Here is a 23,670-nt window from a genome sequence, read left to right on the forward strand (position 1 = left end):
TATCATTACATACAGTATAGAACACCATATAGAAGACATAGACATATCATTACATACAGTATAGAACACCATCTAGAAGACAAAGACATATCATTACATACAGTATAGAACACCATCTAGAAGACATAGACATATCATTACATACAGTATAGAACACCATCTAGAAGACATAGACATATCATTACATACAGTATAGAACACCATCTAGAAGACATAGACATATCATTACATACAGTATAGAACACCATCTAGAAGACATAGACATATCATTACATACAGTATAGAACACCATCTAGAAGACATAGACATATCATTACATACAGTATAGAACACCATCTAGAAGACATAGACATATCATTACATACAGTATAGAACACCATATAGAAGACATAGACATATCATTACATACAGTATAGAACACCATATAGAAGACATAGACATATCATTACATACAGTATAGAACACCATATAGAAGACATAGACATATCATTACATACAGTATATCATAGATGACATGTATAAATCCTTCCTTTATATTTCCTGTACCACTTTCCATTCCAGTAGCCTTATTACTGGCTAGGGTTACTGCTGCTAGTACAGTGGAAGAATGAGGCATCACAGTACTTTTACACCACTGGACTAACAGGAATAATTACACACCAATAAACACACTGTAATGTAAAGTGTTACATCATTCTCAATGATCAGTCAATACATACGGTATTCATTTCAGCTGCAGTACATTGTATCCATTTCAAGTCCCCCCTCCCCCATTGTAGCTAATTATCTATAACACATTGAACAGTTTTACAACCACGTATTAGTTATTATAGATGGTTATAGTTAGTGTCATAGCACATAAGTTTAAGGCATTACACAATTCATTAAAAGCATTATACATATGTACTTCATAGAAACTGTTACCCTTTACATATTCTAACCAATCTATTTAATTTATTCCATATTAAGGGCCCTAACCTAGGAACACAAATCTTTGTCTCTATTAACATTGAGTACAGTTCTCTCTCTCTCTCTCTCTCTCTCTCTCTCTCTCTCTCTCTCTCTCTCTCTCTCTCTCTCTCTCTCTCTCTCTCTCTCTCTCTCTCTCTCTCTCTCTCTCTCTCTCTCTCTCCCTCTAACCCCTCCCTACCTCTAACCCCACCCTTCTGGCAGAACCAGGAAGTCCATCCCCCTGCCACAAACTCTCTTCTGAGGAAATGAAACTTATCTGATTCTCAGTGTCGTCTGTCTGTGTGAGAGTGAACAACCGTCCAAATGGCTCAGCACGGAGATCTGCTGGACCAGGACCAGTTCTGTTGTTCTGTCTGTCTGGATCTACTGAAGGAGCCGGTCACCATCCCCTGTGGACACAGTTACTGTAGGAGCTGTATTGAGGGCTGCTGGGATCAGGATGTTCTGAAAGGGGTCTATAGCTGTCCTCAGTGCAGAGAGACCTTCACTCCAAGGCCTAATCTGAGGAAAAATAACATGTTGGCTGAGGTGGTGGAGAAACTGAAGAAGACAGGACTCCAGGCTGCTCCCCCTCCTGCTCTGTGCTATGCTGGACCTGCAGATGTGGCGTGTGATTTCTGCACTGGGACCAGAAAGCAGAAAGCCCTCATGTCCTGTCTGGCGTGTCTGGCCTCTTACTGTGAGACTCACCTCCAACCTCACTATGAATTTCCTGCTTTCAAGAAGCACAAGCTTGTCAAAGCCACCGCACAACTACAGGAGAAGATCTGCTCTCATCATGACAAACTGCTGGAGGTTTACTGTCGTACCGATCAGCAGTGTATCTGTTATCTGTGTACAATGGATGAACATAAAGGCCATGATACAGTGTCAGCTGCAGCAGAGAGGACTGAGAAACAGGTAAGACCAGAACTACTTGTTGGTGACTGTCTGATAAACAAAGAATTAAAGATACAGTAGGATCTGAGGCTGTTTGAATATGAGAGAATTCAAATGAAATATATCCACGGCAGAACAAATATGAACACAAACCTTGAGTATATTGAGTTTGCTCCAAATGTATCACCATTTTCTGAAGTCAAACACTATTATCATTCCGAATGCCCTTTTAAGAGTTCAAAGTTCAGCCTCAACCCCTTGATACATGTACGTCTACCATAAAAACTATAATCATTCACATAGCAACATAGAAAATGTCATATGGTAAAGGGACTTCCTCAAGATTTTAGACCTTCCTCTCTATGGGCCCTATGTCCCATTACTATACTATTGATCTACTGGACAAATAAAGCTTGATAGCTCATTGAAGAGTGATTCTCCACAGAGGCAGCTGGGGATGAGTCAGCAGAAGGTCCAGCAGAGATTCCAGGAGAGAGAGAAGGACCTGAAGGAGCTCCAACAGGCTGTGGAGTCTCTCAAGGTGAGTATTGTTGACCAGAGGATTTTACCTGTCTCCTCCAGTCAGAGAGAGAGATAGGACCCCTCTCCAATCCCACTGACCCCACTATGTCTGGACCCCTTTCAGAGAATAGACTGCTTAATGTAACTGATGGGATATGAACCTGGGTCTTGATCATTACACCAAGAGGACATTCCCCATTGGGCCGTGGGCCGACACTGATTTTGAAGTTGCAGGCAGGGCTACCTCATCACATAACTTTAAGTAACCATGACTGACTCATGTCCCCTATACATACAGCGGCTTGCGAAAGTATTCTCCCCCTTGGCATTTTTCCTATTTTCTTGCCTTACAACCTGGAATTAAAATGGATCTTTTGGGGGTTTTGTATCATTTGATTTACACAACATGCCTACCACTTTGAAGATGCAAAATATTTTTTATTGTGAAACAAACAAGAAATAAGACAAAATAACACAACACTTGAGCGTGCATAACTATTCACGTGCATAACTGCTCCTTCAGGGTTATCTTTGGTCTCTTTGTTGCCTCTCTGATTAATGCCCTCCTTGCCTGGTCCATGAGTTTTGGTGGGCGGCCTCTCTTGGTAGGTTTGTTGTGGTGCCATATTCTTTCAATTTTTTAATAATGGATTTAATGGTGCTCCGTGGGATGTTGAAAGTTTCTGATATTTTTTTATAACCCAACCCTGATCTGTACTTCTCCACAACATTGTCCCTGACCTGTTTGGAGAGCTCCTTGGTCTTCATGGTGCCGCTTGCTTGATGGTGCCCCTTGCTTAGTGGTGTTGCAGACTCTTGGGCCTTTCAGAACAGGTGTATATATACTGAGATCATGTGACAGATCATGTGACACTTTGATTGCACACAGGTGGACTTTATTTAACTAATTATGTCACTTCTGAAGGTAATTGGTTGCACCAGATCTTATTTAGGGGCTTCATAGCAAAGGGGGTGAATACATATGCACACACCACTTATCCGTTATTAATGTTTTTGAATTTTTTTGAAACAAGTTATTTTTGTCATTTCACTTCACCAATTTGGACTATTTTGTGTATGTCCATTTCATGAAATCCAAATAAAAATCAATTTAAGTTACAGGTTGTAATGCAACAAAATAGGAACAACGCCAAGGGGGATGAATACTTTTGTAAGGAACTCTCTCGCTCGCTCTCTTTCTCAATTCAATTCAATTCAATTCAAATGGCTTTATTGGCATGGGAAACATATGTTTACATTGCCAAAGCAAGTGAAATAGATAATAAACAAAAGTGAAATAAACAATCATTTCACTCACAAAAGTTTTAAAGGAATAGACATTTCAAATGTTATATAATTCAAGTGCAAACAGAGTGAGCCGTGCGCCAGACCGAGTACTGGAGGTGAAATGGAAATGAATGAGGGAGAGTTAAGTGAGGTAGAAGGTGTGGTGATGAGCTCAGAACCAGAGCCTGGCATCAATGGACATGATAAAGAAGAATCTGGTGCAGTAGCAGTTACATTTTTGGTTTCAGGGTGGGTGGGAAAGGAGTTGGGTGCAATTGAATGAGTGAAGGTTACCTGTAGTGGACTTGTGATATTTGTTTCTGTTTCTTCTGACCAGAGGGAGTGGGCGCTCCGTGTCATGCAACTTGGGTCAAGATCTGTTTCTTGCTTTTCTCTTAGGAACAGGACACCATTGAAAGGAGTGATTTCTTGGGTAGCGTTAAGTGTGGAGGTGGAGCAATTAAAGTTGAAGATTCCTGGTGTTTGTGATGCCCGCCGTTTGGTGCGATGCAGACCCAGTGGTGAGCGTGGTGAAACATAGGAGTCACTGTCAGTCCTTTTGAGTTTTGACCCGACAAAGTCATGTTAGGATATATCAGTTATCCTGTTAGAGCTTTTGTGCCGAATCCACTGCACTGATTCAGGTGCAACGTTTATGGTCATGTTGCAGCAGTTTGTAGGAGGGAGATCCAAGATGTGGGAAGTGTGCAGGAGGGCAATGGATAGAGGTTTGTGTAGTTTCGGTGGATAAAGTTGTGTGTGTCAACTGATGGGATGCCCATGTTGCTGGGGATCGGAAGCGTCCGGTGCGAGAGAGGCAGGTTGAGGTGGCTAGAGTCAGAGTAGTGCAGAAGGTGTCGTATGCTGAGGCAGTGAAGAAAGTAGAGGAGGATGGGTCAAGGGTGAGAGATCCTGAGAGGATCCCTGTGAGTAGTAGATCTGTGCCAGCACAGAGGGATAGGCCAACGAGTGATATATGCTTTAGTAAAGTTAGCTTCTTAGCATTCATAGCAATGGTTATCAACTGTACCGCAGTAATGGAATGTAAATCCCAGAAAATAGATGTTGTGGTGGCAGCTGCAGAGAAGTATTTGGGCATACAAGATTAGACTTCAGAAGAGTTCCAGGGTTTGTTGAGTGGTGGTGTCCTGTCCTCCCAGGCCGTTGGCATGGTGCAGGAGCAGATAGGGTCAAAGTAGTGGAATGGGGTAGTGGGTATTTAATGAGTGTAGGATTAGTTGGAAGGGTGTTTTTTGTATCATTATAATTTCCCCTTTTCCCATTTTGTATCACAAAGTAAAATGGATTTATATTGTAGTCCAGTTGGGGGCGGTAATGCAACATATTGGATGCCAACAGCCGTTAAACTCCAAAGAAGAAGAACCGTTATATTATGGCTATGTACAGTGTTGTAACGATGTCTCTGTCTCTCTCATTCATTAACTTTCGCGGTAGTTGGTTGTGTGGGTCTCTGGTTATGAATAGGGTGCTGGCAGATAATCATTGATGGATATTTATAGAGCTCTGATCAGGACGACAATTGATTATGAGTGTATATTTTATGGAACAGCGGCAAAGACAGAATCCAGTATATAGCTTTAAGGATATGTACTGGTGCATTTAAATCAACATCTGTATGTGCCTTACTGGTGGAGGCAGGTGAGATGCCTTTGGATATACAGCGTAGAAAATTGTCATTATCTTATTGGGTTGAAAGGCTGTGAGGTTGAGCATCCCACTGCTACTGTTCTAGATGACTGTTGGGAATATACTAGTAGACAAGGCAGTGGTTTTGGTTGGACAGTTGGAAAGCTTGCTGATGAGAGTGGTTTGAGGGAGTTGGAGGTTGGCCCTTCTGTGGTGATAGGGGATGTTCCTCCATGGTTACTCCCAGACCCTGTTGTTGATCTAACCTTGGTAGAGAAAAGGAAAGATTGGTCAGAAGTCAGTGATATAGTGAAACTGGTTGACAATTACATTGGTAAAAGTTTTTATGCTTTTTTACCGCTTTTCACAGATGGATCCAAGGAGCCAGATAGTGGGCTCACAGGAGCAGGCGTTTACGTTCCTGAATTTGATGTGCAGATATGTAGAAGACTAACAGATGAACTGTCAGTATACTCAGTTGAACTGTTGGCGATAATAGTTGCCCTCCAGTGGGTGGAGGACGTACAACCTGTTAGAATTATAGTATGGTCAGATTCTCTGTCTGTATTGAATAGTTTATCATCTGGTAAATCTAATAGGAGTGACCTGCTATTGGAGGTATTAATGTTATTATGGAGAATTGAGAGAATGGGTTTAGTAAGTCGCTCTGGATAAGAGCGTCTGCTAAATGACTAAAATGTAAATGTAAATAGTAGTGAGATTCTGCTGGGTCCCAGCACATTCGGGTGTGGAAGGGAATGAAATTGTAGACCAGTTAGCTAAAAGAGCTTTGAAACTAGATATAATTGATATTAATGTTCCACTGGGTAGAGGTGAGGCCATATGTAAGATCAGAGCCATTTTGATAGATGTGTGGCAGAAGAGATGGTACTCTGAGCACAAGGGCCGGCATTTATATGAATAGTTGACAGTTTTACAGAAAGGTCGATGGACCAAGATTCAAAAGTCAGATTAGGAAGGAAGAGGTGGTGTTTACTTGATTGCGCTTAGGACATTGTACATTGATCTCGTCATTACATCTGGTTGGCAAGCATGGGAATGGTTTGTGTCTGGAAGGTACGGTCGATGAAACGGTGGAGCATGTGTTGTTATATTGTTGTAAGTATGTTGAAGAGAGGGAAAGATTGAAGTGTAGGGTCATTGAGGTTGGATGGGGTTGGGGGGGGTTGGAAGGGATTTTGGGGATGGGGGAGGGTCTATTAGAAGTTAGTAGGGCTCTTCTTTATTTTCTCAGAAGTACTGAGTTAGGTAGGAGGATTTAGAAATGTTGGAAACCGTGATTGACCACACACTCCAGCACAGTAGGTGGCGGCATGCACCTTTAACGTTGGTTTGTGGACCGCCATTATATCATAGAAGAAGAAGTTGGTTGCGTGAGAGTTTTGTGGTTCATGAGGAGGGCTACTATTCTTTTTTCTTTTGGTTCTTGCGTATTTTCTGAATTTATTTTCTCATGGTGGAGGGTTTGTTTATTGGTTTCCACTGTTTATCGTTTAGAGTTGAGGGGGGAGTAGGGGTAGTTTGTTAGGGGGGAGTAGGGGTAGTTTGTTAGGGCGGCGTGATGGCCTCAACCGAGTGGAGAAGAAACGCTGTTGCTTCGGGTGCGTTCCGGAGAAAGGTGTGGAGGAAGTTTTGCTCATGGTCGGCGAACAGGTTGGAGCGGAACATCTGGACTCTGCATCCAGAATGAACAAGGCGGTGGTCGTGTTAATGAAAAAGTTTGTCTTGTTGTGAGTGGGATTTTTGTGAGGGGTGTGTTGGTGCTTATTTCGCCTCTTTCGATAAGAGTTGTGGTGGCTAATCTGCCTCCGTTTATTGCTTCCGAACAGACCCCAAGTAGTTGGTTAGTTTTGGTAAATTTGCAAGTGGTTTCCGTGTGCTCTCGGCTGGGTGCCAAGCGGAATTCGTTAAACATGTCTCTTTTCGTAGACAAGTGTTTGTTTCTTAACAAACTTCAAGGTTACACAGGGGAGGGGTGGAACACAGGGTTTGCTAGCACAGATAGTTTTGGGTGTTTCTAGTGTGGGGATGTAGGATATAATGCTAGTGCAGACAAGCGCGACCAGCCGGCAGCGGGGGCTAGGACTAGGCTTGACACAATACATTTTTAACACCTTTTTCTGATAAAACTACTTAATTACATCCGCCATGGAGCCCAGTTTCATAATATTACCATATGTCCCAGATGCTTGCCGTAGTTTAGAAATAATAGGGCATGTTTCACCCTGCCAGCTCCTATTAGTTGTATTGAGCTCTGTGGCACCAACTCGCCTAATGAATGTTCTATTCCCAGCCCATTGTTCTGCGTCACAATGCCAGCTTCACTATTGTTGGTGATGAGACCAGCCCGTATTAACATTGTAGCTTTACCTCAGGTAACTTATTATTAACAAGGTTATGACTACTAGGTGAGCAAACTCACTGTTCACCTGGGTACACGTTGTGGTGACCCACAGTGCTACATATGGTTGGGGCATAGCAATCAAACATTTAACATTTTCTGGTCACGGTTAATCATATTTTCTTTCAGAAAAAGGTGTATAACCTAAACAAAACGCATATCCGTCCTCTTTTTCAAGATGTGGCCGATTTTAAACAGCCAGAATAATTTTTTTAAATTAAGAAATAACCTTTTTTAAAATGTTTTTACATTTATTGTTTCTATATTACTGCTGGGTAATTTGATATGCATCGAAATCTGTAAGTTCATAGGCATTGAATTGAGCGAATGCTGCGCAGGTTCACTGAGTTGTAAACTAAATGGATAGGTGTAGCTCATTGATTTATAGATCTGACACAGTTGCTACCTCAGATAATGAGCCTAGCAAGTGTCGTGAATGAGGTATGTAGTACCCACAGAAGGCCACAGGGAGGAGCAAGAGAGCTATAAACCTATTCATTTTTTTTTTGCTTTAAATACCCTAAACCTAACAATCAATTAATCAAATGTGTTTATAAAGTCCTTTTTACATCAGCAGATGTCACAAAGTGCTATACAGAAACTCTAACCCTACTTATAACCTATTTTAGCCTTAACTCTAAACCCTAATTCTAGGGTAGGGTAGCCTAGAACACGTTTAGAAACTATTTAAGTAATAATTTTATGTTAGTAAATACCATTATAGTACTAAATAGCATTTATTGTTATTTTTTAAATAAAACCTATGTAACCTTTATTAGTCATTTTATTATATGTATTATTGCAAGGCAGAACACTTGATAAACAACACATTTGTTTTATTTTTTAAATGTGGTTTGAACTGGGTGTGACCTAGTAACCTCTATGTGAAAGTCCAGCAATTGACATGTCATAGGTGGGGCAGGTTTGAGACTGATCTCCAGAATTAATAAGAAAACTACACTTTATTTCTCAGCTGCCTCACCAATGTCTTTACGTGAATTACTAACTTTTAATTGCTAAATGTTTCCAATAGATGGCTGCATAAAACCACAAAGCATCAGTTATAGGCTACAAGCATAAAATAGCATGCAACCAAAGACTATGTCCTATGATTTTCTAAAAAGGTCACTCATTACTTTACAGTTAGCTATATATCTCGTATTAGGCCTGTGTTGCTTTTGGGAGAGCAACAAAATATTAACTCTAGCAGGTATTGAACCCCGGCCAAATAATCACTAGTCAGATGCGCTAACCTCAACCCAAGTAAACATGCATTATGACATCATCTTAATATCTCATATATTCCAGCCCACCAATAAATCATGCAACCATCGCGGTTAGAAAATGTACCTCAACATGCTCCTCCCTTGTGCTAGAAGGCAGAGTGCTCGCTGCCGCTGACGGCTCAAGCTTTTTGCGGGGCTTGTTGAGTTGGCTACTTGTTCGAGAAGGCAGAGTGGCTCTGTGCTGGTTGATGAATTTGACAATGAATGTACTAGAAAAATACATTTTTGTCGACCAGAGGTGACTGAATTAATGTTCGCGCTTTTTGATAATCGTTATAGTAATGAGGTATAATTTTAAAACATTAGCATAAAAACAGGTAATAATAAACATGAATCATCATTATATTACTTCACAGTAATGTGTTTTCAGTCCTTCCTCTTGCGTTAGCAGTGTGGAAAGGGACAGTAAAAAGCTCAGGCAGGAGTTTTCCTGTGAGGTGGAGTGGTGGTGTATCCAGGGAGAGAACTAAACTAATCTTCTGAAATGTCATTTATGCTGCAATCTATTGGAATTATTAAGCAACTGCAGTAGTACTGAATAAAGTGTATATCCTTACTAAGTGTATCCTTACTAAAGTAGTAATTGCTCAAAATTGCTAAATATAAAATGTTCTAGTTAATTTGATCACTTACAACCATAAAATAACAATTCATAGCATAACAAACAATGAAACTGACATAAACCAAAAACACCATACATTTAGTTAATTATCTAAAAAAATAATATATATATTTAGATGGGTGACATTATCTGCCAAAGTAACACCCCCTTAACATATAAACAGACACTGGACACACACTGAAAATGAGCTTTTTTATATATAAATCTGGTAGCTCTCAAAAGAGCCTTTGCTTTGCTGAGCAGTTAGTTTTCAGGAGTGTGCTGCCTGCCTGCCTTCAGAGGAGTCTGTCGGGGAATAATGTAAAGTTAATAAGTTATTGCCACGCTTTCACAGAGGCCTAGTTTACATTTACATGTGAGTCATTTAGCAGACGCTCTTATTCAGAACGACTAGGGTTAAGTGCATAAATCTGTACAAGGGTACATCGACAGTTTTCTCACCTAGTCGGCTCGGGGATTCGAACCAGCCACCTTTCGATTACTGCCCAACGCTCTTAACCGCTAGATTAAGAGCGTCTGCTAAATGACTCACCTGTAAATGTAAACTAAATGTAAACAATCCACAAAAAGGCAAATGGTCGTAGATAAATGGTAAGCTGGTTAAATAAAAGACTGCTCTTAGAACTTTCAGACTGCCATTGTTTTGGGAAATAGGGACATGTCTGTCTATTTCACCAATTATGTCAAATATATGTATTAATTTTAATGGTTTGAAGTTCTACATCATTTTAATCAAGATAACCTATTATGTCTAATGATGTAAGTTTGGGCAGCGTATTGCTGGTAGTTAAAACATCCCAAAACAACATGTACTCCTGGAGCTCTGAGGTCGTCCCATTGTTTCCTTTAGGGGAAATATAGGTATGTCTCTTTATTTCACAAAATATCTCACAATGGTATATTTCAAGTCAGACTCCATTTTAATCAGGATAATCTCCTCTTTCTAATGACATCAGGTTGGGCAGTGTACTCTGCTGTCATCGATCGCTAGACCAGAAATAGTCAGAAGTTTTTAAAAAATCCTACTTCCTGGTAATGCAGATATAAGCACACTTGGCACCATCGAGGTGTGGATGTTTACTTTCTACACCAGTTGTTATTTATTACTTATTTTTTTCTGTTTCGTCCTAAGAACAGATTGTAGTGGTAAAATAAAAAGGTAGACATTTTTTGGTGCCATTTAGGGAAAATTGAATTCTAAGGATCATTCCAGTCAGAAGAGGCTCAGTGATGGTTCGCTTCAAATCATTTACTTTGGCCTCAGGCTAGTGTTCCAGCTCAGCCAATGCTCTTTGGCCGTTTTACAGCCTTAAGTGCATTTTGACTTGTTCTGTTGTCCAGCCTACTAGGACTCAGGGGGCAGAGGCTGGGAGGAGAGTAGAGCAGGGTCAAGTGGTGGTGGTACCAGGAAGGAGGAGAGTAGAGCAGGGTCAAGTGGTGGTGGTACCAGGAAGGAGGAGAGTAGAGCAGGGTCAAGTGGTGGTGGTACCAGGAAGGAGGAGAGTAGAGCAGGGTCAAGTGGTGATGGTACCAGGAAGGAGGAGAGTAGAGCAGGGTCAAGTGGTGGTGGTACCAGGAAGGAGGGGAGTAGAGCAGGGTCAAGTGGTGGTGGTACCAGGAAGGAGGAGAGTAGAGGAGGGTCAAGTGGTGGTGGTACCAGGAAGGAGGAGAGTAGTGCAGGGTCAAGTGGTGGTGGTACCAGGAAGGAGGAGAGTAGAGCAGGGTCAAGTGGTGGTGGTACCAGGAAGGAGGAGAGTAGAGCAGGGTCAAGTGGTGGTGGTACCAGGAAGGAGGAGAGTAGAGCAGGGTCAAGTGGTGGTGGTACCAGGAGGGAGGAGAGTAGTGCATGGCCAAGTGTTGGTGGTACCAGGAGGGAGGAGAGTAGAGCAGGGTCAAGTGGTGGTGGTACCAGGAAGGAGGAGAGTAGAGCAGGGTCAAGTGGTGGTGGTACCAGGAAGGAGGAGAGTAGAGCAGGGTCAAGTGGTGGTGGTACCAGGAGGGAGGAGAGTAGAGCAGGGTCAAGTGGTGGTGGTACCAGGAGGGAGGAGAGTAGAGCAGGGTCAAGTGGTGGTGGTACCAGGAGGGAGGAGAGTAGTGAATGGCCAAGTGGTGGTGCGCAGGCTGTGGAGAAAGCGGTGGTGGGGAGGGTTGCAGCTGGGCTACATGAGCTGAGGCAGGTTTCTGTAGTAACAGAGACTCCGGTGGGCGAAGGCTTGGTGGGCTCATCCCAGGAAATATTGCCTGTCATTGGGGAAGAGGCACTGATCAGGGGGGAAGTGCAGGGGGGAAGAGACTGGGGAGGAGGAGGACGGTACCGTGCCAATGGAGGAGGAGGAAGAGGAAGAGGGGGGGAGGTGAGTCTGCGGGAGCGGAGGACAAGGCGTCTCGTTTTCAGACGGCTCATTGGATCCAGAGCTGACAGACAGTCAGGCTGAGGGCCCAGTATATACGCTGAGAGAACTTTCTAGGTTCCTGATGGAGACTAAAGGGGAAAAAGAAGGTTCTGCTGGAGTCTTATTTTATTGATCCTGGAAGGTTTGTAAGGTCAGTACAACACGTGATGAAGAATGAGGGGTTTAGTGTCCTCTCACCCAGGAAGCGGTATAGGCTGAGAAAATGGGTCATGGGTTCTTAAGGGCATGTCTTCAGAATCTGCTTAAATGGATGTTTTTTTCTGGCATGGCGGCTTTATGGGCATCTCTACTGGTTTCTGATTGTGGTGATTTCCCTCCCACCTGTTATGGAGATTTCACGGTTCGACTTCCTTAACATGAACGGCGGCAGAGACTGGGGGAATATGTCAAACAAAAACATTTAAACGTGATTTTTTAGCAAGAGACACACAGTGATGTGATTAATGAAGTGTATTGGGGGTCTGGTGGAAGGGGGCGCAGGTGCTGAGCCATGGCACAAATCTTAGTGCAGGGGTAGCAAAAGAGGTGTGTAAGGGTAGGTTGTTAGTGGTTAGAGCCAAAATCAGTGACCTTGTCTTTGCTTTCCAAAATGTGTCTGCACCTAGTACAGGGCTCAGTTCTCTGTTTCACCAGGGCCCAGGCAGGTGTCCTATTGGAAATTCCATGTAAAGCTCTTCCAAGATGTCACTTTTTGCTCAAGCTTCCAAGGCTTTTGGGAGAGGTGGGGACAGCAGAAGGGGGAGTAACTTCTGTTGTGGGGGAGAGGAGGGAGCCTGATGGGCTGGGTAACCTGATCAGGCTCCCTCAGGAGTAGAGTAGTGCAGGATAGGAGGGAGCCTGATGGGTGGGTAACTTCTGTTGTGGGGGAGAGGAGGGAGCCTGATGGGTGGGTAACTTCTGTTGTGGGGAGATGAGGGAGCCTGATGGGTGGGTAACTTCTGTTGTGGGGAGATGAGGGAGCCTGATGGGTGGGTAACTTCTGTTGTGGGGAGATGAGGGAGCCTGATGGGTGGGTAACTTCTGTTGTGGGGAGATGAGGGAGCCTGATGGGTGGGTAACTTCTGTTTCGGGGAGATGAGGGAGCCTGATTGGTGGGTAACTTCTGTTGTGAGGAGATGAGGGAGCCTGATGGGTGGGTAACTTCTGTTTCGGGGAGATGAGGGAGCCTGATTGGTGGGTAACTTCTGTTGTGGGGAGATGAGGGAGCCTGATGGGAGGGTAACTTCTGTTGTTGGGAGATGAGGGAGCCTGATGGGTGGGTAACTTCTGTTGTGGGGAGATGAGGGAGCCTGATGGGTGGGTAACTTCTGTTGTGGGGAGATGAGGCTGCGGCTGTGGAGTTGTACTCTGATTTATAGAGGGCAGAACTCTGTGATCCTGGGTGTTCTCAGGTTCTGCTCACAGACCTTTCCAAACTCTCTCTGTCACAGAGAAATCAAATTGACATTTCCCTGGCCTTTCACAAACTCTCAGCTGCTGTCTCTCAGACGGTCTGCCTGTGGATTTTTATAAAAAGTTCTGGGGAATTATTGGACAGGACGTGTGTTTTGTGAGTGCGTCGGGGTGGGGGAGCTGTCGCTAAGCTGTAGACCGCCGGCTTTGACTCTCCTGCCCAAAATAGGGATTTGAGCGACTTAAAGAACTGGAGGCCTGTGGCATTGCTCTGTGTGGAATATAAGGTCTTTGCCAAGGTCCTCGTTAACAGACTGAAGTCCCACCTGGACTCTATTGTACAGAAGGACCAAACGTACTGTGTACCAGGACTTTTGGTGGCTCCTCTCCCAAGTGTCATACAGAGGGAGGGTTCTGATCATCAACAACTTGGCGGCATCCTCCCTATGGCATAAATTGGCCAGTGATTTCTTTCCGGTCTGGGCATCACTGGCTGAGGGCGGCAGTGCTGTACCTGCCTGTCCAGGAGGGGGGACAAGGCCTGGTGGACCTGGAGAGCAGGGTGGCAGCGTTCTGACTCAAAGCAGCGCAGAGGATTCTGTACCGTACGGAGGTGGGCTGGAGGGAACCAGCATGTACTCTGTTGAGGAGGGCTGGTGGTTTGGGGCTGGATCAGCAGCTCTTCATCATGCGGCAGGAGAGACTCAATACAGCAGGGGTCTCTGATTTCTATGCTGCAGTACTGAGGGCTGGAGCAGCCTGAGGAGGGGCCACCACCGTTTCCACCACTGCAAGGGACAGCAGAGACTGGGGACTGGCAGGAGAGTCTGGAGGACTTACTGACTTTTAACACTCTGAGCTTAGTGGGAGTGAAGGGGCATCAGTGGCAGGGGGTTGTGGGGGCTGAGAGCATGGCAGGGTATAGGTGGAGGGTGCTCTATAAGTTCCCAGTGCTGGAAAGGTCAGGGGTCGTCCAGTGGAGGGTATTACATGGAGCCCTGGACACCAATAGCTGGTTGGCTCGGGTTGACCTGGGAGTTGGGGAGGGGTGTCCGTTTTCTGCAATGACAGACTGTTCATCATGTTTTTTCTGTGTTGCCAGGGTAATGCCATTACTGTTGACGCCTTAGGGTTGAGTTTGAGTTGTACAAAATGATCAACAGTGTGGAGATGTTTCAGGAGGTATGGGCGCTCAGGGGGGCTGTCTGTACGGCTGGAGAGGAGGGGTTGGATGGACGGTTGGAATGTGGTGCTGGTTGGTGTATTGTACTGTGGTGTTGGGTACTGGATAATGTGATTGTGTGGATGTTGTGGTGGCACGCAATGTGCTTTTAGGGGTGGGGGTGTTAGTGTAATGAGGATGGCTCATTAAAGTAAGACAAGGCTCTCTCTCTCTCTCTCTCTCTTAACAGCGCTCTGCACAGGCAGCAGTGGAGGACAGTGATAAGATCTTTACCGAGCTGATCCGCTCCATTGAGAGAAGGCGCTCTGAGGTGAAGGAGCTGATCAGAGCCCAAGAGAAGGCTCAAGTGAGTCAAGCTGAAGGACTCCTGGAGCAACTGGAGCAGGAGATAGCTGAGCTGAGGAAGAGAAGCACTGAGCTGGAGCAGCTCTCACACACAGAGGATCACATCCATTTCCTCCAGGTAACTCAACTGCCTTGATACATGTGATATGAAATTAACTTAATGTGAAACTCTCAATCATTTGGTTCTGTTCTCTCCCTCTCTCTCTGTCTCCAGATTTATCAGTCTCTCTCCGGTACCAGTGTATCTTCAGACTTACCCAGCATCGTTGTCCGCCCTCTTCAGTACTTTGGAGATGTGAGTAAGACTGTGTCTGAACTGAGAGAGAAACTAGAAGACGTCCTTAAAGGAGAATGGACCAAGATCTCCACTACAGGTGTGTTGAAAATAATAAGAACATCAACTTTAGACCATTGAAAGTTCCCTACTAGTCATATACATGTGGAATATGGTATGATGATAACATTCCCTCTCTCTGTGAATGTGTTTGTGTGTCTGTATTGAATATAGTGGATGTTGTACTGCCTCCAGAGCCCAAGACCAGAGAACAGTTCTTACAATGTGAGTCTCTTTATTCTGAAGTAACTAACAGTCTCTTTTTACTGACACTCCTAACAATCCCTCTAGAAATATATAGCAATAGTAGATCTAATCAAAGACTGGGTATCTATCTGACTCCTCATATTTCTCTGATTTGATCTCTGCTGTGCTCTAATCAAAGACAGGGTAGATACAGTATCTGACTTAACTTATTGTTCTAACTCCCCTCATTGGTCTCTGCTCTGCTCTTCTCCCAGATTCCTGTCAGCTCACACTGGACCCAAACACAGCAGACACACGCCTCTCTCTGTCTAAAGGGAACAGAAAGGTGACCTATACAGACAAAGTCCAACCATATCCTGATCATCCAGACAGATTCACAAACAACTTGATGGTTCTGTGTAGAGAGGGTCTGTCTGGACGCTGTTACTGGGAGGTGGAGTGGAGTTGGTGGGCTGTTGATACAGCAGTCTCATATAAAGACATCAGCAGAACAGGGACAGATGGTAGATTTGGATACAATAACAAGTCCTGGAGTTTAGTGTGCTCTAGTGGTGGTTATTGTTTCAGACACAATAATGTTGAGACTGAAGTATCAGGCCCTCAGTCCTCCAGAGTAGGAGTGGACCTGGATCACAAGGCAGGTACTCTGTCCTTCTACAGTGTCTCTGATACAATGACCCTCCTCCACAGAGTCCAGACCACATTCACTCAGCCCCTCTATCCTGGGTTTTGGCTCTATCATGGTACTGCTGAGCTGGTTAAACTGTAGTAGGGTCCACATAGATACTAGTCATGCTGGTGTAGTCTATAGCTGAGCTGGTTAAACTGTAGTAGGGTCCACATAGATACTAGTCATGCTGGTGTAGTCTATAGCTGAGCTGGTTAAACTGTAGTAGGGTCCACATAGATACTAGTCATGCTGGTGGTGATGGTCCCCAGATATAATACTCTGTTTTTCTGTACAATTATTTTTGTCTGACTGATTTAATCTTCAGAATTTAATGAAAACGTAATAACTTATTTTTTATCAAATGCAATGTTTTAATTGGCTACATTTACATTAATCATGATGTTTGCTGTTAATGTATGTTGGTTGTCATTCAGAACCATTGAAATGTTTTCTCAATTGGTTGTCTGTCTCAATGTAATTTTCCTCAGTATCATGGAACAGGTAGTGTTACTTACTTGCTAATTGAACTATATGGGCCGGTTTCCCGGACACAGATGAAGCCTAGTCCTTGACTAAAAAGCATGTTTAATGGAGATGTCCGGGAAACCGGCCCTAAGTTTGGCATCTTTTATTCTCCCGTACTGCTCATTCAAGCAATATTAAACCTGTCCAGCAGGTGGTGATATTAACCAAACAATAAAAACATCACATATCTTGACTTGTCACTCAGTATATCAGTAATGTTCAGAATTGTACTTTAATATCATTGGAGATTGATGGTCTTTTTAATCCACTACCCAGAGTCAGGAACAGATGAAGTTAGGTTTGCTACTGTTCAGTTATTAAATATGATTCATGGTGATGGGAAATAAAAAATCCATCTAGTAGTAGTTTTCCTTTGCTATTTATTCCAAGGTGTGTCTTTAACTTGTAAATGGATTGTGTTGAAGCTGGCATGTGGTGTGGATGATAGAATAGAGTGAATAGAGGAGAGAAGAGAGGAGGAGAGGAGAACATCATATAGAAGACAGATAAGATAGAGAGACAATTCATACCCAGGGGAGTTACTGACTCTGGCCCAAATGACACCCTGTTCCAGGGGCGGCCTGTTCAATAGGGCGATATGGGCGACGCACTGCCAAACGGGAAAAGGAAGGGATTTTTTTTCTAATCAATTATGTCACGGCAACAGTAGTTATCAGTGTTGTAATCTATACGTCTGATCTGCCACAGTGCCACACTGCCACTAAATGTCGAATCAGGCTAAAGTCGTGCTTCAAATGGCCCCCCCCCCTTTTGGGGCGATTACAGTCAGGTTGAAAATCGCCCAGAAGTCTGTCATAGACTCCCATGTAAAATCTATTTTTTTCAAATATCAGAGCTTTCAATACAATCTCTATGGGTGTCTGAGGGCTTGCACTTACGCGCTTTCGTCATACGTTACGTAACCATGAACGTAACTAAGAAAAGAGCGGATTGTGTCTTTGAAAGAAGTTCCTTTTTGTCGGCGAACAAATGAAGATAAATTGGCAACGAAACAATTAGGACCTCCCAGACCAAATTTAATAATTCAACAGGTTTCTACTAAAGGCGGAAAGTCCTACACCCGAGGATTTTCCAAAAATTGGTACGAACGGAAAAATAACATTGCCACTCAACTTGATGAGGGATACAGGCTAGCTGTCCGCCGCCACAACGATGAGGTTAGTGTTGATAATCACAAGTTTACTGGAGAACTGAGACCAAGTAGAGACTTTGGACAGGGTGGATATGGTATAATAAAGGCAGTTTATTCAGAGGTAAAGATATCTGGAATCGCGTGCACGGACCCGTTCGTCAAACTCTTAGGGAGCTAATGCTATACATTAAGCCCCATTACTTACCATATCAGATAAGAGAAATTGCTGCAGCTACATATATTTTACATCCTGGCCCTACATAGTTCACTATTTGCATCACTTACCAAAATATTACATGTGGTCATATATGCTTGGAAAGTGGAGATGCCATAGAACGTCAAAAAAGTAAACATTGCTGGAGACACATTGCCGTTTTGGAGAAGACATCGCGTTTGCTAGCGAAGAGATTTGTTGTGGCAAATGAACTTGGGCTGGGAATTGCCAGGGACCTCACGATAAGATATATGCATTGCGAGTCTCATGATTCTATACGTATTGCGATTCGATACTGTGATTTTATTGCGCACCATATGTCTGTTGCAGAGGGATCAGAAAGCCATGAGAACGAGTTTTGATCAGTCATGGAAATAAAATTGCTGAAAACAAATTGGCTCCCAATGTGAAAAGATTGAGAACAAGCTATGAAGGAACAATAATGGTGTTTTGGTGCAGGTACAGCCAACTAGCGCTAAAATATTGCGATATTGTCAATACAGTATATCGTAAAGTATCACTATGTAACTCGATTTCTTTCACCCCAATCCCTCAAATTAACGGTAAATAACTGAATTGTTTGCCCCACATTTAGCTAAGATGATTAGCTAGCCAGCTAAAATGTTTTATTTAGTTAGCAGTCGCATCTACAATAGTTTACTGTCAATAACATGTCTCCAAAAATGACGTGGTGTCTCCAATTGTGTTGACATTTTACAATTGCGATGCGCATCCATGAGTATCCACTTTCTGTAGCTCAGCTGGTAGAGCACTGCGCTTGTAACGCCAAGGTAGTGGGTTCGATCCCCGGGACCACCCATACACAAAAATGTATGCACGCATGACTGTAAGTCGCTTTGGATAAAAGCGTCTGCTAAATGGCATATTATTATTATTATTATTATTATTATTATTATTATCTGAAGAGAGCCCCGAAACATTGTGTGCAGACATTTTATGCAATAAATGAAGTAGGTTGAATCTAGTAGTTCTGATCTTCTGATTGGTCCTGATGAGTTGGGCGAGGTCCCCTCCAGGCTACTGTCACTGTTGCATTGGCTCTGAGTCGGGTTCTCTGTCTTCAAATGTTCAGCCTAAGAGAGGGGATTTTTGTGTGTGTGTGTGTGTGTGTGTGTTTAACAGTGATGATGTGTGTGTGTGTGTGTGTGTGTGTTTAACAGTGATGATGTGTGTGTGTGTGTGTTTGTGTGTGTGTGTGTCCTCAGAGCAAGAACTCGTGAGTTGGAAGAACTGAGAGGCCTATGGCGTGGGTGTTGTCCTTGGCCACCTGCTGACAAGGCTGACAAGATAGGACCCTTTTGTCCATTGTTATTGGATAGGAACAGAACTTATAACCAGCTCCTGACCTAAATAGATCTTAGCACAACATTTTACTCAACATATCATATTCCATATTCACTATAACAAATATATTTACTACGACATTAGCAAGAACCGCCACATCCTCAGCCGGCTAATCCAGTGTGTGAAGTTTTGCGGAGTGTTTGAGTTAGCTTTGCGAGGCAAAGATGAAACTGAGGGCTCCACCAACTCTGGTAAGCCAACACTTTTGAGATCAGTCAATAAATGCTTCTGGTATTGACTTATATGCTGCCCCTGTCTTCATGTTGTTGCTGGACATATCTTTTTTAAAATGTGTGTAGGTCACCTAAATCATCAGAAAAATTGCCCCCCCTGAGAATTTTTTCAGGAGCCGCCACTGCCCTGTTCCCTACGTAGTGCACTAGGCTACTTCTGACCAGATCTAAAGTAGTGCACTACATAGGGAATAGGGTGGAGATTGGAGATTTGCTCACTGTCATTAGAATGAAGATGTCCATACAGGAGTTACTGCTCTGTCCCAAATCTCTCCCTGTTCCCTACGTAGTGCACTAGGCTTCTTCTGACCAGATCTAAAGTAGTCTTCTAGATTTTACATGTTTTCTCCCTGTCGTTAGAAAATGACAATATGGTAATGACTTTAGTGGTTTCCTCCCCCTTTGTGTTTTTATTGGTTGTGTGTTATGTGTGTTGTTGTGTTAGGTTTTCCCCCTGTGTTCCTAATGGAAAATCCATTAACAATGAATCACAAACAAATTATGTTCCAGTTGTGTTTAGACAACTTCATGGCTGACATCCCCCAGAACTTTACCTGATGTTTTCTCTCTCTCTCAAACCATACACATTTATGTCATTTAGCAGACGCTCTTATCCAGAGCAACTTACCGTTAGTGCATGTATATATATATACATGACTGTATGTCGCTTTGGATAAAAGCGTCCGCTAAATGGCATATTATATTATTATTATTAGGGGTGTAACGATTCGTTTTAACAACGATTCAATTTGTATCACGATTCGTGGTTGTCGATATGATTCAAGGACGATATTGGTTCATTTAGAACGATACGATCCGAAACGATTCAGTGACTTGAAATCGATTCAGTAACCTTTTAGCCAAAAATTCAACCAGTGTGACTGAAATAAATACCTGGATACTGGACAATGTAGGTGAAGTTTCCTAGATTCCTGTTTCTTGTAATGGAATCAGGTATCAATTAATTATGAATATAAATAAACAAGTAAACAGCAATGAATGGCAAATGCATTCACATTTTATTTGAATAAAGTGCAAACAACACTTTAGGTTGAATTAACAGGAAGTTAAAATTGTCTGATCTCATTTTCAATATTCAATAAATTTTCAATAAAAGTACAGTAAGTGCAACCAACATTTCAACAGTAGGTTTACCTGCTACTTCTGCTTTTGTTTTTCAACATTACAATACAAATACAGTATTAATATCAAAAATAAAGTGCAACCAACATTTCTTCAGGTTGAATGAGCAGTGGATGAACCTGCTACTACTCTCATTTTAATAAACAAACAATATTCAACAAAAGATCAAGTGTAACCCACTAGGCTACTCTTCAATGACTACAGATTTTTTTTCAAAAATATCAACTGATCAACATGATCTGGCCGCAGAACACTTCTCTGTGCGTTCACTATGTCGCCATCAGTACTAAAAACTCGTTCTGCTGGCACACTGGTGCCTGGAATGCACAGGTACCGTTTAGCAAGGGTGGAAAGTACAGGTAGCTCTTTCTCCTGAGATCTCCACCACTTCATGGCATTTTCAGTCAAAGGCAACGCATCTTTTGCTCGGTACCTTAACACCTCTGCTCTGGCTGTCTCGCTTGTGGATTTTCTTTCTCTTTGGGTGAAGGAATCGCCAAACAGCGCATCTAAGGCTTTCTTCTTACAAGGAGGTGACTCATTTGGAGCTACAATATAAGAAATATATTTCAAAATATAGTCATGTTTCTCATTAATACAAAACAACAACAATCTTTTATTGGTATCACATGAAACACACCTGTGGTCTCTTCATTGAATCCTGACAGCTTTGTGCTTGAGCTTCCCTCGTCTTCCTCCTGATTTCCCATTGCTTGCATCTATTGATGTAAAAATGTGTGAACTGTTCAAATTTCTGCTCTGTAATACTGCACACATAAATTTAGAGGAAGATAAAGAACAGATGAGATTTGAGAGAGGACAAATGAAAGGGGAGAAGAGAAAAGAGCAGAGGAAAGAGGAGAGAAGAGTTACCTGGTGGGACACTTCTGCCTCAAAAACCAGTTTTGTGTAGACCTGTTCTCTGTCCTCTTTTTCCAGGTAGGGCAGTTCTTTAAATCGCGGGTCCAACGCTGATGCTGTTTAAAGAACAAGAATATTGCATTCATTGCATTATTAAATTAAGTTGACCTGAAATTGCAAGTGATGACCACCTCCTCATACACAAAATAATCAGAAGATTAAACTTTAGTATGTTTAAAAGAAATGTGGCACAGTGATGATGTAAAGCCACCATGAACTAAGAATTGTATTGCAGATATCTTGTTTACTTTTCCATATGAAAAAACAACTCAAATTCAAACTTGAAAACGCAAAGGTGTGGCATTTTACAAATTAATACAGTCTAATAACCTAAAATATTAACCAAGTTGATTTTAATTAAGACTCCAAATTAATTACCTATGTTGAGAGGATCTTGGGTGCCTCTGTAGCGTGTGGAGAGGTCACTGGCCATCACCCTCTTAATCTCTGCAACCAGGGTTGAGTCGTCTTCGCATGGCTGTAGGTGTTTCAGCAGTTTTGCTTGAAGAGGAGCAATTACAGAGAGAGTTGGCTGGTCTTCTTCACACATCACAGTGGTTGCCATTTTGACAGGACCCATCAACTGAACAATGTCATCCATGTTGGCAATATCACTCTCACTCAGCGTGCCTACATCTGTGACCCCCTTTCGTAGATCCTTGGACATCAGAGTTGCCATTATAGCTGGCTGTTGTTCCAAAAAACGTTCAAGCATTTCGAATGAACTGTTCCATCTGGTGATTATGTCTTGGATCAGTTTATGTTTTGGTAAATCCATCAGAGTTTGTTTTTCCTGTAGGGCGTGACATGCAATCGGGCTGCGGTGAAAATATCCAACAATTTTTCGCACTTTCCCCAACAACCTGGAAGCACGGTCCACCCCCAATCCCTTCTGCGAGGCAAGGTTGAGTGTATGTGCGAAGCAGGTAATGTGTGGACTGAACTGGGCTTCTGCACCGGCCACAATCATATTCCTGGCGTTATCTGTGACGATGGCAGGATTCTTGTCGTAGATTTTCCACTCCATGCAGGCTTCACGCAGTAACGCGCCAATATTTTAACCAGTATGGGCTTCATTTAAAACTCTGGTTAGCAGAACAAAGGTCTTCATTTTCCACTCCGGATCAATGTGATGAGAGGTAATTGTCACATACCCTTGATTTGAGCATGACGTCCAGCCATCTGTCGTTATCGCTACTCGTTCAGCTTGAGAAAGCGACAGCTCATTCTTAGTACTTTCGTACAATGCAGGAATAACCTTTTCTGAGAAGTGTGGTCGGCTTGGTATTGTGTACCTTGGCTCCAATGTTTGAATCATTTCACGGAATCCCGGATTTTCAACCACACTGTAGGGTCGCATGTCTTTGCAGATAAACTTGGCAATTGTTACCGTGATGTTTTTCGCCCGAGCTGAGTTTTGGCCTAGTCTCTGACTAAACATGCAGGCGAGACCTGAGGCTTCTGCAGAGTTGACTTTACCTTTCGCTGCTGTAGCAGCGGGAACGCTGCAAGAGGTGCCTGGACGGTCGGTGTTGTGTGAAATCCCATGGCGCCTTAGTAGGTGGTTGGAGAGATTTGTCGTGTTGCCGTTGTACTTTACTTGACCTTTACATATCCTACAAACAGCGAGCGACTTATTTAGAACATCTCCGTCTTTGCAAAAGCCAAAGTGTTTCCACACACTGGACCGCAATGGTGGCTTGATAATTTCTCGCTCGTCGGCTTCTCCTCTGTTGTCCGCCATGCTATGTTTTGTTGTCTTTGCGCCTTTGCGCTGCTGCTGGCGCGGGGCGATGACGTCACGGATAAGCAGACTGAATCGAGTAATGTTTAAAGCCTTTATCATTAAAAGTGCTAAGAAAAAACATCCATATAAAGTCTGACGTGCTTAAATCCAATGGGTTATTTCCTAGTATCGATTCAATCGATTTATT

The 23,670-nt window shown here is 43.0% G+C and overlaps 1 protein-coding gene and 1 long non-coding RNA gene across 2 annotated transcripts; one reads left to right on the forward strand and one right to left on the reverse strand.

Moving 5' to 3' along the window:
- Positions 1-1,246: 1,246 nt before the first annotated feature.
- On the forward strand, positions 1,247-16,341 carry LOC311122317 (tripartite motif-containing protein 16-like). Its single transcript, XM_084196696.1, has 6 exons — positions 1,247-1,872; positions 2,297-2,392; positions 14,856-15,089; positions 15,186-15,345; positions 15,480-15,530; positions 15,767-16,341. Exons 1-6 carry the CDS (start codon positions 1,276-1,278, stop codon positions 16,279-16,281), a joined length of 1,653 nt encoding a protein of 550 aa, XP_084052822.1. The 5' UTR covers positions 1,247-1,275; the 3' UTR covers positions 16,282-16,341.
- A 4,781-nt stretch (positions 16,342-21,122) lies between these two features.
- LOC311122318 lies at positions 21,123-22,069 on the reverse strand. Its single transcript, XR_014612410.1, has 3 exons — positions 21,689-22,069; positions 21,456-21,534; positions 21,123-21,363 (listed from the first exon to the last, which is right to left on the reverse strand). It is a non-coding gene; the product is annotated as an uncharacterized lncRNA (long non-coding RNA).
- Positions 22,070-23,670: the final 1,601 nt, after the last annotated feature.

This window comes from Coregonus lavaretus, assembly GCF_964263955.1.
Source record: "Coregonus lavaretus genome assembly, contig: HAP1_SCAFFOLD_5377, whole genome shotgun sequence".
NCBI classification, from domain to species: Eukaryota; Metazoa; Chordata; class Actinopteri; order Salmoniformes; family Salmonidae; genus Coregonus; species Coregonus lavaretus.